The sequence below is a fragment of the Macaca mulatta genome, chromosome 11, assembly GCF_049350105.2.
Source record: "Macaca mulatta isolate MMU2019108-1 chromosome 11, T2T-MMU8v2.0, whole genome shotgun sequence".
In the NCBI taxonomy this organism is placed as follows: Eukaryota; Metazoa; Chordata; class Mammalia; order Primates; family Cercopithecidae; genus Macaca; species Macaca mulatta.
In genome coordinates this window covers 128,301,957-128,318,201 of record NC_133416.1, presented here as the reverse complement: position 1 = coordinate 128,318,201, position 16,245 = coordinate 128,301,957, and the positions used below count along the sequence as shown (strand labels likewise).

The following is a 16,245-nucleotide window of genomic DNA, read 5'->3' as shown; positions in this document are numbered from 1 at the left end:
GGATGGATGGATGGATGGATGGATGGATGGATTGGAGGTGGGTGGGTGGATGGATGATGGATGGATGGACGAAGGAGAACTGCTGGAAAAAGGAAAGCACTGAATCTGAAAACAAGGAAAGAAATATGGATTCTCCAATTTTACACCCAGAGCCACTGAGGCTTACAGAATTTGCATCATTTTGTCCCTTGTCCAAGGTCACAGGGCAAGCAGAGTTCCATCCGCCTAAAAGGATTCAGTTCTAAGATAGCCTTTCAGGCAGAAAATCACAAAGTCAAAATGCTTCCTGAGGCTGGGTGCGGTGGCTCACACCTGTAATCCCAGCACTTTGGGAGCTGAGGTGGGAGGATCACCTGAGGTCAGGAGTTTGAGACCAACGTGGCCAACATGGTGAAACCCTGTCTCCACTAAAAATACAAAAATTCACCGGGCATGGTGGTGGGAGGCTATAATCCCAGCTACTTGGGGGAGCTGAGGCAGGAGAATTGCTTGAACCTGGGAGGTGGAGGTTGCAGTGAGCCGAAATCTCACCACTGCAGCCTGGGTGATAGAGTGAGACTCTGTCTTAAAAAAAAAAATTCCTGAAAATCTGCACCCCTGGCTGTGGCCAGGCCAGTTTCCCCACAGCACCAGAACAGGCGGCTGGTTTTTCCACAGAGTCCCAGGTGACAGGGTTGACATTCAGAGGCCTCATAGTACCAAAAATGCATGTGAACACTGGAATGCCACTCTGTGGGCTGAGATTCTCCCACCAGAGAGACTCAAGGGACCCGATGCCACCTGTGACTCATGTCTCTGCTCACTGTAGGTCTCCCCATGGGGGACAGAAGGGATCAGACAGCCTGAGCCATATACATTTTCTCTCCTCTCCTGCTCTGTCTCAATTCCCGCCTCTCTCTCTCCCTCTCCTGAACTTATATTACCAGTATGTCACAGATAGGCCGGGTGCAGTGACTCACACCTGTAATCCCAGCACTTTGGGAGGCCAAGGTGGGCGGGTCTCTTGAGGTTAGGAGTTTGAGACCAGCCTGGCCAACATGGGGAAATCCATCTCTACAAAAAAATAAATAAAAATAAAAAATAAGTCAGGTATTGTGGCAGGCGCCTATAATCCTGGCTACTTGGGAGGCTGAGGCAGGAGAATCGCTTGAACCCGGGAGGCAGAAGTTGCAGTGAGCCAAGATCGCCACTGCATTGCAGCCTGGGCAGCAGAGTGAGACTCCGTCTCAAAAAAAAAAAAAACAGATAAATACAGCTCAATACAGCAGCACTGAAACAGGCAGACTGGGATTTGAACTTGGGTCTGCGTGATTCCAAAGCCTGTGCTCTCCCCTGCCTCACTGAGCAATTCGCTTCTAGAATTTGAGCCTTCTAACATTGGCACAGGTGACAAATGGCACAAGTAGAAGGCAATTCCTTGCCACATTGCTTGCCATAGAAAAGATTAGAAGCAACGAAGGAGCCCAGCAAACGGATCCTGATTAACTAAATGGAGGTGCATCTGTTCAATGCAACCACTGAAAAAACCCCACTGAGGAAGCTCTGTGTGCCCAGACGGAGCGGAGTTTATCTGGTGTGTCTGCTACACTGCTATTTATGAAAAATTTGAAGTGAGGTAAAAGAGGATTTCTAGAGGATTTCTACGTATTTGTGCACATGTAAAATACCGGAGGGCACTCACGGAACTGGGGACTCTGGTTGCTTCCAGAGGAGAACGGGGTGCTGGGGATGGAAGTGAGAAGGACAGTCTTCTCTGGTGTCCGTATGTACTTTGTAAATTATGTAACATATACTATACTATATATGCATACATGATTTTGATTTTGATTTACTTATTTATTTATTTTTTGAGACAAAGCATTGCTCTGTGGCCAGGCTGGAGTGCAGTGGCGTGAGCTCAGCTCACTGCAACCTCCGCCTCCCGGGTTCAAGCGATTCTCCTGCCTCAGCCTCCCGAGTAGCTGGGATTACAGGCACGGGCTACCACACCCAACTAATTTTTATATTTTTAGCAGAGACGGAGTTTCACCACGTTGGCCAGGCTGGTCTTAAACTCCTGACCTCAGGTGATCCACCCACCTTGCCCTCCCAAAATGCTGGGATTACAGGTGTGAGCCACCATGCCTGGCCAATATTTATTTTTATGTATTTATTTTCTTTTTAGAGGCTACTTGTTCTGTCACCCAGGCTGGAGCTCAGTAGCATGATCACAGCTCACTGTAGCCTCAAACTCCTGGGCTCAGTTGGTCCTCCCACCTCAGACTCCCAAGTGCTTGGGACCACAGGCACGTCCCAATGTGCCCAGCTAATTTTTTTACTTTTTTTTCTTTCTTTTTCTTTCTTTTTTTTTTTTTTTTGGTAGATCAGGGACTCGCTATGTTGGCCAGGCTGGTCTCAAACTCCTGGGCTCAAGCGATCCTCCCACCTTGGCATATATAATATTTAAAACTGAATTGTAAACCAGCAATGGTGGCTCATGCTGGTAATCCCAGCTATTTGAAAGGCTGAGGTGGGAGGATCAGCCTGGACAACATAGTGAGACTCTGTCTCTATAAAAAAAATAAATAAATTAGCCAGGGATGGTGGTGCACACCTGTAGTCCCAGCTTCTTGGGAGGCTAAGGTACGAGGATTCCTTGAGCTCAGTAGTTTGAGACCAGCCTGGACAACAGAGTGGGACTCTGTTTCTACAAAAAAATAGAAAAATTAGCCAGGTGTGGTGGCACAAGCCTGTAGTCCCAGCTACTCAGAAGGCTGAGACGAGGATCTCTTGAGCCTGGGAGGTCGGGGCTGCAATGAGCTGTGATTGCGCCACGGCACTCCAGCCTTGGCGACAGAGTGAAACCCTGTGTCAAAAAAAAAAAAAAAAAAATCTGAAAACTCATGTTTCCTGAGGATTTACTGTGAGCCAGACACCGTGCTGAGGGCGGCCGCTTACATCTTATAACCCTACGAAGTAGACGCTGTGCCCATTTCACAGAGGAGAAAACTGAGGCTCAGAAAGGCGCAGTCACTTGTGCAAGGTGATCTAGTTGGGACTCCAAAAAAATTTCATGTTGCCAGGAACCCCCCCGCGGGCCTCTCCCCAGCTTCTCTCTCTCCCTTCTTTCCTGGGCTCCTAGGATCCTCTCTCCTTCACCTCCCCGCTTCTCTGGTTGCCAGTCAGAGCTCAGAGGGAAGGGCAGTACAAAGTCCAGCCTGGTGCTCCGTGGCAAACATGTTTATCTGATCCTAGAGCCAGGCTGCCCGATGCCTCCCCTCCCCCATCTGCAGCCATCACCCTCCTGTGCCGTGTCCTCCTGTGTCCTCCCTTCCTCCATCCTTCCCTTCTCTCTCTCCCAAAGAGAATAGGGTCAGTCTTCCTCTCACCAGAGCCTCTCCTGGGCTCAAACCAAAGATTTGCTATGTGCCCCTGTCCATCTGATTCCATGTCTGTCTGTTTCTCTCTCTCTCTCTCTCTCATTCTCCCATACCAGGTCAAATTTAAGTTGAACTTGAAAATAAAACAAAGGCCGGCCAGCCTGCACGAATACATGTGCAACCCTTAGAAACAGAAGACAGGCTTTTGAATGTGAAAATGGAAAGCAAACTGTTAAAGTGAGCTGATACGAATGTTCCGCTTTTAAACAATTCCTAGTAGATTTGGGCAACAAATCCATAACAAAAAAGTGAATTTTCAATGCCAGTTAGGAGACAGAGAGCCGAGAGGGCCTGGCTTTCCCTTTTCTGGGAGAAGCCTCCTGTGCCACTTTTTTCTAGAACCTACTGAATCAATGTCTCTCTCTCCCCCCACCCCCCACTCTCTTGCTATCACTCTCTTCTATCTCTCTGTGTGTCTCTTACACACACACACACACACACACAGAGTCTCCAAGGGCCTGACTCTTTTTGAGGGCAGCTTCTCCAACTGTCCTAGCTCAGAACTGAGAGGCCAAGGCTGCACTCCGTGGTTCATGCCTGTAATCCCAGCACTTTGGGAGGCCGAGATGGGTGGATCACATAAGGTCAGGAGTTAGAGACCACCCTGGCCAACATAGTGAAACCCTGTCTCTACTAAAAATACAAAAATTAGCTGGGTGTGGTGTCGTGTGCCTGTGGTCCCAGCTACTCAGGGGACTGAGGCAGGAGGATCACTTGAACCCAGGAGGCAGAGGTTACAATGAGCCGAGATTGTGCCACTGCACTCCAGCCCCAGCAGCAGAGTGAGACTCTATCCCCCCCCCAAAAAAAAAGAAAGAAAAGAAAAAGAAAAGAACCAAGAGGCCAAGTCTCCAGGCATCTCCTGCTTTGACTCTAATGGGTTTGAGAGTCAAAGCAACATGGGTTAAAATCCCACCACTGCATCCTAGCCGCACGTGCTCCTGTATGACCCACATCTGCCCTGTAACGTGGGGAAAATCCACCCCTACCTCACACCGCTACTGGGAAAATTAAATGAGCTTCAAATAGGGAGGATGAACTTAGGGCAGTGCCTGGCACACAGTAAGTGCTGAATTTGTGGAATAATATTGTCATCATCATCATCTTAATGCAGCCCTGGAGACCCTTGACCCCACACAGCAGAGCCCAGGAGAGGTGAAGACCCGCCCACATCTTCCTCCTCTCTCTCCTACCCATTCCGGGGTCAATCAAATGTCCAAGGCTTTGAGCCTCTTGCCCTCTTGCCTCTGGAGTTTCAGGGCATGCAAGGTTGTGGTGTTCATCCCCACATCTGGAGGGGGAGCTGACTTCTCAGTGTGGGGGCTTTAGATACGGCCTTGATTCTTTGCTTAACCTCTGTGTGCCTCAGTTTCCTCATCTGTGAAATAGGGCGAATGATATTTCAGACTTCAGAGATGGTGGGGAGGGAAAAATGAGCTTAGTGCATTTTGTAAGCCCTTTATGAACTGCGAAGCACTGTATGGAAGTGAGTTGATGGTCAAGTTGAACAGCAGGCATGACAGGAAAGTGCAACCTCGAGGTTGCTGTATGGAGCTTAAGGTATGAGGACCCAGGTCCAAATCCTGGCCTGCCTTCAGTCCTTCGGAAGAGTTTTGTTCGGTGAGGCACTGCCTCTCTCAGCCTTAATTTGCTCATCTGTAAAATGGGATCACTAATAATGACTGCTGTGTATTGCACTTACTACATGCGTACTCTACAAGTGCCATGCCATTTTACCCCGTGGACAAGGGTTATTGTCATCTCTACCCTGCAGACAAAACTGAGGCTCAGAAAAATAAAATCACCTGCTCAGGCTAGAAAGGGGCAGAGCTGGGATTAGGATGCAGGCAGTCTGGCTTTTGTCGGGGTGTCAGATCCTCTGTCCTCCCTCGGCAACTGTCTTCCTGGGTCTCGGTGCCCTGATCCTGCCTGATGGGCAGGATCAGAGCACTTCAAGGTTGGGGTTTGAAGGCCGGGGGCAGTGGCTCATGACTGTAATCCCAGCACTTTGGGAGGCCAAGACAGGTGGATCACCTGAGGTCAGGAGTTCGAGACCAGCCTGGCCAACATAGTGAAACCCCATCTCTACTAAAATACAAAAAATCAGCCAGGCATGGTGGTGCGCACCTGTAATCCCAGCTACTCGGGAGGCTGAGGCAGGAGAATCACTTGAACCCAGGAGGCGGAGTGCAGTGCGCCACTGCACTCCAGCCGGGGCAACAGAGCAAGACTCTGTCTCAAAAACAAAAACAACAAAAAAGAAACAGGTTGGGGTTTGAGCTGATCAGGGACAGAAAGGACCTAGGAGGATACCCAGGAAGGAACCCTGGGTCCCAGTTTCTCCCTTGGCCACATCTCAGGCTGCTGGGCCCTGGCCAACAGAGCAGTAGATATCTTCAGGGCCTCAGAGAATCCCAGGCACTCACTCATTCCTGCTGTGCATCAGCCACTGGGCAGGATGTGGGTACAAGTGGTGAATAAGGCAACACAGGCCTCGTCCTTGAAGAGCTTCTATTTTCATGGCAGGAGATAGAAAACAAACAGATAAATCAGATGATCACAAGTCATGACAGGGAACCAGAGAAAGTAAATGACAGCAGTGGAAGAGAGTGATGGGGGGTGGGGCCCCCTTTTGAATGGAGCAATCAGGGAGATGAAGGAGAAGGAACCAGCCATGGGAAGATCTGGAAAGGGGTTCCAAGCAGCAGGAAGAGCACGTGCAAAGGCCCTGGGGTGGGAATTGGCTTGGGGTGCTGAGGAACAGCAAAGCCAAAATGGCTACAGCAAAGGCAGGGAGGAAGAGAAAGACCTGGGAGGAGATCCAGGAATTTGGTGGGGTGGAGGGAGGGGAACGAAACCAAGGCAGGGAGTTTGGATTTTATTCCTTGGCCAGGAAGGGAAACTAAGGCAGAAGGAGAGGAACAGACTTGCCCAAGTTCACTCAGGGAACTAAGGGGCAGATCTGAAGAAAGAGCTCAGGTTCCTGCAGTGGCCAGAAACATGGGCCACCCCAGGGAGACCTGGGACCCAGGACACACCCGGCTTCTTCCCAGACACTGACTTCTCCCAGGAAACAGCTTCTACTAGACGTTCCGCCTCTGTACCATCTTCCCAGCCTCAACCTCCCCAATGGCTCAGGCCTTCAACAGGGGTCCCCCGCCCCTCTCTCCCTGGCTCCTTCCCCGACCCTGACGCTGGAGGCCCCACTTTTTTCACTCAGGGCGTTTTCCGATCCCTTTTGTTACCTGAACAATAAGTAACCCAGGTAGTTAGTTATAAACTGTACAGGAACAAGGAGCTGGTTGATAATTTATAGCAACATCTCACATTTAAATGGAAAGTAAATAGCATGCTGTTAGCATTAAAGAAAACCCAATCGGGGCAGGCGGGAAGCACTCCAGCCTCCTTGCAAGCTTGGGGCACCTCATTCTCTCCCGTGCCCCTTCTCCCAGCTGGGTCTGAGCCCCCGCCCCCCGGCTCCTCCGTTCCGCTTCTCCCAGCTTCTCTCTCCATCTACCCCGATGGCCTCTTTCTACACTGTCTGCCTCAGCTTCCAGGTCTCTGCTGGTCCCTAGGAAGCACTTTGACCTCTGCTTCCCCTTCAAATGCTGTGGATCAAGCCTCCCCCAACCCCACCATCCCACCAAAGGGGGCTGCTGACCAAGAGAGCTCACTCAGTCAGGTAAGAAAGCATCCCTTGCCCCCACCCTCACCCCAAAGCCCCCAGTCCCATCTGGGGCCCTGGGCAGGTCCGGCCCAGCCCCACCCCGTCGAGTTGCCTTCGCCCTGGGTCTGGGATGCCTGACTCTTTGCCCCTCCCCTGCAGCTCTAGAGTCCTTTGCCCTCCTCTTCCTGCCAAGTCAGGGGGCCCTGACTGCTCCCCTGCCCCCTGTCCAGGCCCTCGGGAGGCTCCCTGAGGCCTCTGGGAAAGCAGGAATCCACCAGCCCTCCCCCACCCCAGCTGGGATCAGGACCTTGGACAGAAAAGAGATGGGCCCCTTCAGAGCATCTTTGGGACTCGCTGTCTCTCTAACTCCCTGGCCACCCCCTGCAGGCCTCTGACCCCTCATCATAGCAATTGAGAGCAGCAAACAGAGTAGGTTTGGGGCCTCCGTTGGGTGAACTTAGTCCAGCTCCTTCCCCGCTCTAAGCCCCGGTTTCCCCATTTGTGAAACAGAGTCACTAATAGCTTCTGCCCAGGATTTCTCTCACCGTGAAGGGAAATTATTCCTGTGAAACCTTAGCACAGCGCCCAGGAAGTAGTAAACCTCCCCAAGCAGGCGCTATAGGGTGAAGGTCAGGGAGCCCCTGGGGAGGGGTGGCCCCTGCAGCCCCCAGGCCACCCTTCCTTCTACCCCACACCCCATCCCCCACCCCCACTAGGTGGGAGGTGGGTTGGCCCAGATCTTTCCAGGCCACCATTTCCACAAGTTAATGATCACAGACCTTATCAGAGCCTTTCGCCATTTATAAATTTATAAAACAAAAGAGAAATAATAAAGCATGTGGGTAATTAGTAACTAGGTCAGCTCTGCTGAGGAGAGGGGAGGCATCGAGCTCAGGACCCACCCAGTTCTCCAGGAGACGGGGAGTCCGCCAGTGGATGGGAATGTAGAACGGGGAGCCTCTAATGGCGCCTGCTGGTGAGGTGGGGTGCCTGTGGCCACACAGGAAAGGGGAGCAGCTCCCACCTCGAGGCTCTGTCTGCCTCAGGTAAGAAAGACCTGGGCTTCCCTGGCTAAATGCATGAGTCCCTAGGAGGCCAGGGAAGCCCCCAAAACCCCAGCTTCGGGCCCTCCTCCCTGGCAGTGCTTCCTGGCCCCCGGAGCCTACCCGCTGAGGACTCAGTGCAGGAGTTAGGGTCTGGAGAGTATACATGATCCTAGGGGCTAAACATTTCCACCACCCCCCAGTTCTCCAGGCATTTGAGTTGTGAACTCACCTGCTCTTTCTCCCATCTTGGACCCCCCGGGAAATGTCTCCTGCCCAGGGACTGGGCTGAAGGCCTCAGCTCGTGGGGATTTGGGACTCCGCAGAGGAGAAGTTCAGGGGCTGGAGGCTCAACCCTCCAAGCAAGGACCCCTGGGCTCTCATGGACCCTGTCCTCCTTCCCAGCAGCTAGGCTAAAGGCTGAAGCTCATGGGGACTCGACTCAGAAGGGGGGCTCATTAGGAGCTGAGGGGGGCCCCTCTAGGCTCTTCCTGGGACCTGGGACGGGGAAGGGCTCCTTACTGCAGAAGGGTCTCCACCACGGCTTTCTGGTGGGCTGCCTCCTCAGGGCTGAGGTTCTCCAGCTCTTTGAGGATGGGTGGCGTGAAGTCTTCCCCATCGTCGTCCGTATCATCCTCGGAGCCCCGAGTCTCCCCCAGCCCATTGGGCAGCTCAGCCAGCTCCCCTCGACCGCCGCCGCAGGACTCCCCCTTGTCCAGGGGGCCATCTCCAGCCAGGAGGTAGGGCTCCGGCTCACCCAGTGCCTGGATCAGTGCCTCTTTGCTCAGCCCTGACTCGAGCAGGGCCGCCAGGAGCTCCGTCTGCAGCTGGCTCAGTTTAGAAACCATGGCTCGGCTGCCACAGGGCCACGCGGCCTGGGTCCACCACGCTAGCCGCCTCCCCCACTGCGTGGGTTGCGTTTGCCTGCCAGCCGGCAGACACAAACCAAACTCCTTGCACCCACTGCCCCCCCAAAACCCCACTAGCCAAGCCCCGTGGGCACCCCCAACCCCCAACCCTGGCCCCAGCGGCCCGTGAATCAGGGCCCCTGCCTGCTCTGTTTACATTGGAGCTGGGGAAATTCTCCAAGGTTCATATTTATCCGTGTGCTTAGCGAAGGGACTGAACTTTGGACTTCAGCCCTGCAAAGTGCAGGCCTCATGGCAGCGGAGAGGGACAGGGAGCTATGGCCTGCGATGGGAGTGGGCAGAGGGGAGGGTGGGGGAGGCGCAGGTGAGGGGCCCTGAGAAGCTGGGATGGAAGGTCCTGGGAGCCAGGCAGGCCATCAGGCGAGCAGCATTGGGTCCCACCCCCGAAAGAACCTTGTAGGGGCATCATGCTGAGACAGGAGAGCCAAAAACGCTTGCTGCTTACCAGAGCAGCCGCCACAGGGAGCTCTGGACAGCTGGGCCAGCTCTTCTCAAGGGCAGAGGACATTCACGGCCATTTTGGGACCCTTCCACCCCACTCCCGGCCTGGCACCAGCCCTCCTATAGGAAAAAATATGTGAAGATTACCATGTGCCAAGAACAGTGCTGGCTCTGTAAGGGCGAATTCACTGCATCGCATTCTGCTGCCAGCTGTGAGTAGTTACGGAGATTATCCCCATTTTATAGAGGAGGAAATCGAGGCTCTGAGTGGTTAAGCAACTTGTCCAGAGTCACACAGCCAGCAAGGCACAAGACTTGCAAGGTGAGACTGAGTTGAGATGAGTATGGCACTTGCCCCAGGTGCAAATTTTTTTTTTTTTTTTTTTTTTTTTTTTTTTTTGAGCTAGGTTCTCACTTTGTCACCCAGGCTGGAGTGCTGTGGCGCAATCATGGCTTACTGCAGCCTTGACTTCTTGGGTTCAGGTGATCCTCCTGCCTCAGCCGCCCAAGTACCCAAGTAGCTGGCACTACAGGCACACACCACCACGCCCAGTTGATTGTGTGTGTGTGTTGTGTGTGTGTTTTGGGTTGTGTATGTGTGTGTTCTTGAGACGGAGTCTCACTCTGTCACCCAGGCTTGGAGTGCAGTGGAGCGATCTTGGCTCACTGCAACCTCTGCCTCCCATGTTCAAGCAATTCCCCTGCCTCAGCCTCTGGAGTAGCTGGCATTACAGGCACACACCACTACGTCCGGCTAATTTTTTTGTGTTCTTAGTTGAGTTGGGGTTTCACCATGTTGGCCAGGCTGGTCACAAACTCTTGATCTCAAGTGATTCACCCACCTCGGCCTCCCAAAGTCCTGGGATTACAGGTGTGAACCACTGTGCCCGGCCTTGTGTGCATATATTTTGTGGAAAGGGGGTTTTGCCATGCTGCCCAGGTTGGTCTCAAACTCCTGGACTCAAGCCATCCACCGACCTCAGCCTCCCAAAGTGTTAGGATTACAGGTGTGAGCCACCATGCCTGGTGCAAATTTTAGGGGAGCGCCAAAAAACCCAGTCACCAAGGTAAATAACATTTTTATGCAATATATTTTAAAAATTAAAATTAATACAAAACCCCAAAGAATTAAAAACAGATGTCTGTACAAAAACTTGTGCATGAATGCTCATAGCAGCATTATTCACAAGAGCCAAAAAGTGGAAAAAACATAAATATTCATCACCTGATGAATGAATAAATAAAATGTGGCTCGACCATGCAATGATATAGACATGTACACACACACACACACACACACACACACATATATATATATATTTTTGAGATGGAGTCTCGCTCTGTTGCCCAGGCTGGAATGCAGTTGTGCAATCTTGGCTCACTGCAACCTCCGCCTCCTGGGTTCAAGCAATTCTCCTGCCTCAGCCTCCCGAGTATCTGGAAGTACAGATGTGCATCACCACGCCCAGCTAATATTTGTATTTTTGGTAGAGATGGGGTTTTACCATGTTGGCCAGACTAGTCTCGAACTCCTGACCTTAGGTGATGCGCCCGCCTTGGCCCCGCAAAGTACAGGGATTACAGGCATGAGCCACCGCATCCAGCCAGTGCAATGGTATATTATTTGGTCATATAAAGGAATGGAGTTCCAGTACATGCCACAACATGCATGAGCCTTGAAAACATGATGCTAAGTGAAAAAGCAGTCACTGAAGACCACATAGTGTGAGTCCATTTATATGAAATGTCCAGAACAGGCAAATCCATAGAGACAGAAAGTGGATTCGTGGCTGTCAGGGCCTGGGTGGGAGAAGGGAATGGGGAGTGGCTGCTCCATGGTGCCAGGTTTCTTTAGGATGATAAAAATGTTCTACAGTTGATTGTGGTGATATCGGACAACTCTGGGACTGTACTAAAACCCACTGAATTGCACATTTTAAAAGGGCAAGTTTGATGGTATATAAATCAGTAAAAAAAATGTTTTAGCTTTATTGAGATATACTTACCATACAATTCACCCATTTCATGTGTGTAATTCTGATATTTTTGTTTTTTATTTTTTTCATTTTTATTTATTTTTATTTTTTGAGACAGGGTTTGGCTCTGTTGCCCAAGCTAGAGTGTAATGGCATGATCTTGGCTTGCTGCAACCTCCGCCTCCTGGGTTCAAATCATCCTCCTACCTCAGCCTCCCGAGTAGCCGGGACTACAGGTGCACACCACCACACCCAGCTAGTTTTTTTTTTTTTTTTTTTGGTAGAGTCAGATCTTCACCATGTTTCCCAGGCTGGTCTCAAACTCCTGGACTCAAGAGATCCTCCCACCTCAGCCCCACAAAGTGCTGGAATTACAGGTGTGAGCCACCATGCCCAGCCTCAAAACATATTTTTTAACTAATGTAAAATAATTTGTGGTGAACAAAATAGCAAACATCTAAATAAAGACAGGCCCTGTGGTCAGGCACAGTGGCTCACGCCTGTAATCCCAGCACTTTGAGAGGCCGAAGCAGGCGGATCACCTGAGGTCAGGAGTTCGAGACCAGCCTGGCCAACATGATGAAACCCCGTTTCTACTAAAAATAAAAAATGTTAGCTGGGTGTGGTGATGCACACAGGAGGCTGAGGCAGGAGAATTGCTTGAACCCAGGAGGCGGAGGTTGCAGTGAGCTGAGGTCACACCATTGCACTCCAGCTTGGGCAACGAGAGTGAAACTCTGTCTCAAAAAAAAAAAACAAAAAACAAAAAACAGTCCAGGCCGGGCGCGGTGGCTCAAGCCTGTAATCCCAGCACTTTGGGAGGCCGAGACGGGCGGATCACAAGGTCAGGAGATCAAGACCAGCCTGGCTAAATACGGTGAAACCCCGTCTCTACTAAGAAATACAAAAAACTAGCCGGGTGAGGTGGCGGGCGCCTGTAGTCCCAGCTACTCGGGAGGCTGAGGCAGGAGAATGGCATAGACCCGGGAGGCGGAGCTTGCAGTGAGCTGAGATGCGGCCACTGCACTCCAGCCTGGGCGACAGAGCGAGACTCCGTCTCAAAAAAAAAAAAAAAAAAAAAAAAAACAGTCCTGCCCTCACCCACCAGTCACATGTAGCTACCAAGCACTTGAAAGATGACTAATGTCACTTCTTGAAATAATTTTTAAAAATGTATATTGAGTTAAATTTTTAAATTAAGAAAACTTAGTCCAGGCGCGGTGACTCACGCCTGTAATTTCAGCACTTTTGGGAGGCTGAGGTGGGTGGACCACCTGAGGTCAGGAGGTCGAGACCAGCCTGACCAATATGGTGAAATCCCATCTCTAATAAAAATACAAAAATTAGCCTCAGGAGGCTGAGGCAGGAGAATTGCTTGAACCCGGGAGGCAGAGGAGGCAGTGAACCAAGATCATGCCAGTGTACTCCAGCCTGGGCGACACAGCAAGACACCATCTCAAAAAAAAAAAAAAAAAGACAATTTAAAAGTTAACGTTTAGAATAATTTTAGATTTAATTAAAATTATATTTTTGTATATTATATATTAGTGTTATAGTTTAAAATAATTTGGTTTAAATTAATTAAAATTTTATTTATAAAAATAACTTTTTATTTTAAAAATTAAAGAAAATAACTTCACCTGTTTCATCTTTTTTTTTTTTTTAAGAGCCAGAGTCTCACTCTGTCACCCAGGCTGGAGTGCAGTGGCACGATCATAGCTCACTTCAGCCTAGAACTCCTGGCCTCAAGCAATCCTCCCACCTCAGCATCCCAGGTAGCTGGGACTACAGGTACGCACCATCATGCCCAGCTTCGTTTATATATTTATCTTTTTTGTTTGTTTTTTGAGACAGAGTCTCCTTCCATCGCCCAGGCTGGAGTGCAGTGGCACAATCTTGGCAAACTGCAACCTACACTTCTGGGGCTCCCGTGATCCTCCCACCTCAGCCTCTCCAGTAGCTGGGACTACAAGCACTTGCCACCATGCCTGGCTAATTTTTTTTTTTTTTTTTTTTTTTTTTTTTTGTAGAGACAAAGTCTTGACACATTGCCCAGGCTGGTCTCAAACTCGTGAGCCCAAGCCATCTGCCCACCTCGTCCTCCCAAAGTGCTAGGATTACAGGGGTGAGCCACGCACCCTGCGTATTTATTTACTTTTCGTAGAGATGGGGGTCTTGCTTTGTTGCCCAGGCTGGTCTCGAACTCCTGGGCTCAAGTAATCCTTTCACCTCAGCCTCCCAAAGTGTTGGGATTACAGGCATGAGCCGTCTCACCTGGCCAGTAATGTATTTCACTCTATGAGCAACTCATGAATTACGAACTGTTATAATCCTCCTTCTGCAGGGGAAGAAAGAGAGGCTCAGAGAGGTTAAATGACGACTCAGAGTCCCTCAGAGCTTTAAGTTCCCCTGAGCCAGGCGGCTGGCTGTGCAGGACAAGTTGGCAGCCCCGCCTTAAGGAGAGCGGTACCCTCTTTCCTCCAGTGCATTTATGTTTTATTTTTATTTTTGAGTCAGGGCCTCACTCTGTCGCCCAGGCTGGAGTACAGTCATGCGATCTCAGCTCACTATAACCTCTGCCTCCTGGGTTCAAGCAATCCTCCTACTTCAGCCTCCTGAGTAGCTGGGATTACAGGCACACGCCACCACGCACAGCTAATTTTTGTATTTTTGGTAGAAACGGGGTTTCACCATGTTGGCCAGGCTGGTCTCAAACTCCTGGCCTCAAGTGATCCGCCCACCTCGGCCTCCCAAAGTGCTGGGATTACAGGCGTGAGCCACCGCACCCGGCCAAGTGCATTTTTTGGTAACACCCCGTGCAAGTTGCTTTGAGATTGGGCAGCTTCCTGCTGGGGACAGCATTCTCAAGTCCAGACTAAACAGGGAACATGCTATGCGCTGTCCCTTTGTGGCTTTGAGGTTCTCCTGCTTACTCTCCTTGATGCCTGCAGCCACCTTTTGGTGACTTTCCCTTTCCAGGGAGCCAGAGGAACCAAGGAGGATGGGGCCTGACTCCTGCCCCCAGCATGTAAACTCATTAACTGCTGGGTCCTCAGGCAGTTAGGTGGCTGAGCATTTGAGTCTGGGACCGCAGGTGGGTTTGGTTGGACAGGGAATGACAGAGGTTGGGGAGGAGCCTCCAGAGAGTCTAAAGAGATAGGTACACAAGCAGAAAGTTCCAGCCCCCGCCCCCCGCCTGCCCTTCCCCCACACTCAGGGGACAAAGCTGAATTAACTCAAGGTCAGGAATGGCATTTGCATTCTTGAGAGTCACTGCAAATAAGAGCTGTAGTCATGGTGAGTGGTTAAGGCAATGGACTAGAGAATCACTGAGAAAAAAACAAACAGTGGCCAGGCGCGGTGGCTCACGCTTGTAATCCCAGCACTTCGGGAGACTGACGTGGGCGGATCACTTGAGGTCAGGAGTTCGAGACCAGCCTGGCCAATGTGGTGAATACCCGTCTCTACTAAAAATACAAAAATTAGCCAGGCTTGTCAGTGGGCATCTATAATCCCAGCTACTTGGAAAGGCTGAGGCAGGAGAATCGCTTGAACCCGGGAGGTGGAGGTTGCAGTGAGCTGAGATCGTGACACTACACTGCAGCCTGGGTAACAGAGAGAAACTGTCTCAAAAAAAAAAAAAGAAAAAGAAAAGAAAAGAAACGGCCGAACGCGGTGGCTCACACCTGTAATCCCAGCAGTTTGGGAGGCCGAGGCAGGTGGATCACCTGAGGTCAGGAGTTCCAGATCAGCCTGGCCAACATGGTGAAACCCCATCTCTACTGAAAAGATAAAAATTAGCTGGGTGGGGTGGCGTCCCAGCTATTCGGGAGGCTGAGGCAGGAGGCTAGCTTGAACCTGGGAGGCGGAGATTGCAGTGAGCAGAGATCACGCCGCTGCACTCCAGCCTGGGTGATAGAGTAAGATTCCATCTCAAAAAAATTTGAAAATTAAAAATTAAAAAATGAACAGTTATGTTTAGTAAGTACAGTATGTAGGCCAAGATAACTACTAAGTATGTCCTAACAACTTAGTAGCTGCTTGAAAAAAATAATGCACATAAATTTTTAAAAAATATATATATATATATTTTTGTTGTTGTTGTTTTCACTCATTCTTAACTTCCTGTAAGGATGTACTAACGGTAGGCGTGTGCTGTTTGTTGGGCTGTCCACAGCTACTCAAACCTTGAAATTAGATTGGTCGCTATCACTCTCATTTCCTGTTACACAGTAACTTTTGCATGGCTCTTGCTTTTAATCCTGACAACTGCCATACACTCAGCTTCACAAAATCATGTCATTGTGGAAAGGAAGGTTCCTCCAACATTCAAACATAACTATCCTGAGCTGGTAGTTTGCAAGGTGTCCGACAGATGTCGCTGTGTTTCCTTAACAAATTCTCTAAAATAGTCCACTGTGTCCCGGGGCAGAGTAGATATTCAATAAATGGTGGCTGTGAGTTTTATCACAATTCTCTCCTACTGGGTGAGCAGCTGTTTGCAAGGCTAAAATTCTGGCAAGGCACAGGCTTCCCCTTGGTCTTAGCAGCCAGCACAAGACGAGTGTCCCTTCAGCCAATCTCAGAGCTCTTTGGCAATTCAACTGACCCTTGTCCTTCAGTCCAGACAATGCCCCAGGCCCACGTGCATTCAAACTCGGACTGTTCTCCTTCCCACCCCTACTATCTTTTCAACTTTATGGACAGTCCATGCAATTTTCTCATCCATTTTCTCATTTAACATCTAACAGCTTCATGATATCCCCATTT

General features: G+C 50.4%; 2 protein-coding genes across 28 annotated transcripts in view; one reads left to right on the top strand and one right to left on the bottom strand.

The window, feature by feature from the left end:
- The window catches only part of HNF1A (HNF1 homeobox A), a 33,694-nt gene extending 23,958 nt beyond the window's left edge, over positions 1–9,736 (bottom strand). For 4 of the 9 annotated variants that reach the window (XR_013401577.1, XR_013401578.1, XR_013401579.1 and 1 more), the window contains exon 1: positions 8,652–9,733. Coding sequence is in view for 6 of the 9 variants with exons in the window: in XM_015152980.3 (XP_015008466.2) it covers positions 8,652–8,977 (326 nt within the window). In the remaining 3 variants the exon portion in view is untranslated. Of the gene's footprint in view, positions 1–5,845; positions 5,931–8,651 lie in introns of all 9 variants that reach the window. The other 5 variants (XM_015152979.3, XM_077955442.1, XM_028829987.2 and 2 more) reach the window with 4 other exon arrangements.
- The window catches only part of LOC114671087 (uncharacterized), a 46,066-nt gene continuing 36,411 nt past the window's right edge, over positions 6,591–16,245 (top strand). For 3 of the 19 annotated variants that reach the window (XR_003720993.2, XR_013401581.1, XR_013401580.1), the window contains exon 1: positions 6,745–7,101. Coding sequence is in view for 5 of the 19 variants with exons in the window: in XM_077955444.1 (XP_077811570.1) it covers positions 6,769–7,101; positions 13,143–13,266 (457 nt within the window). In the remaining 14 variants the exon portion in view is untranslated. The other 16 variants (XR_013401582.1, XR_013401590.1, XR_013401583.1 and 13 more) reach the window with 14 other exon arrangements.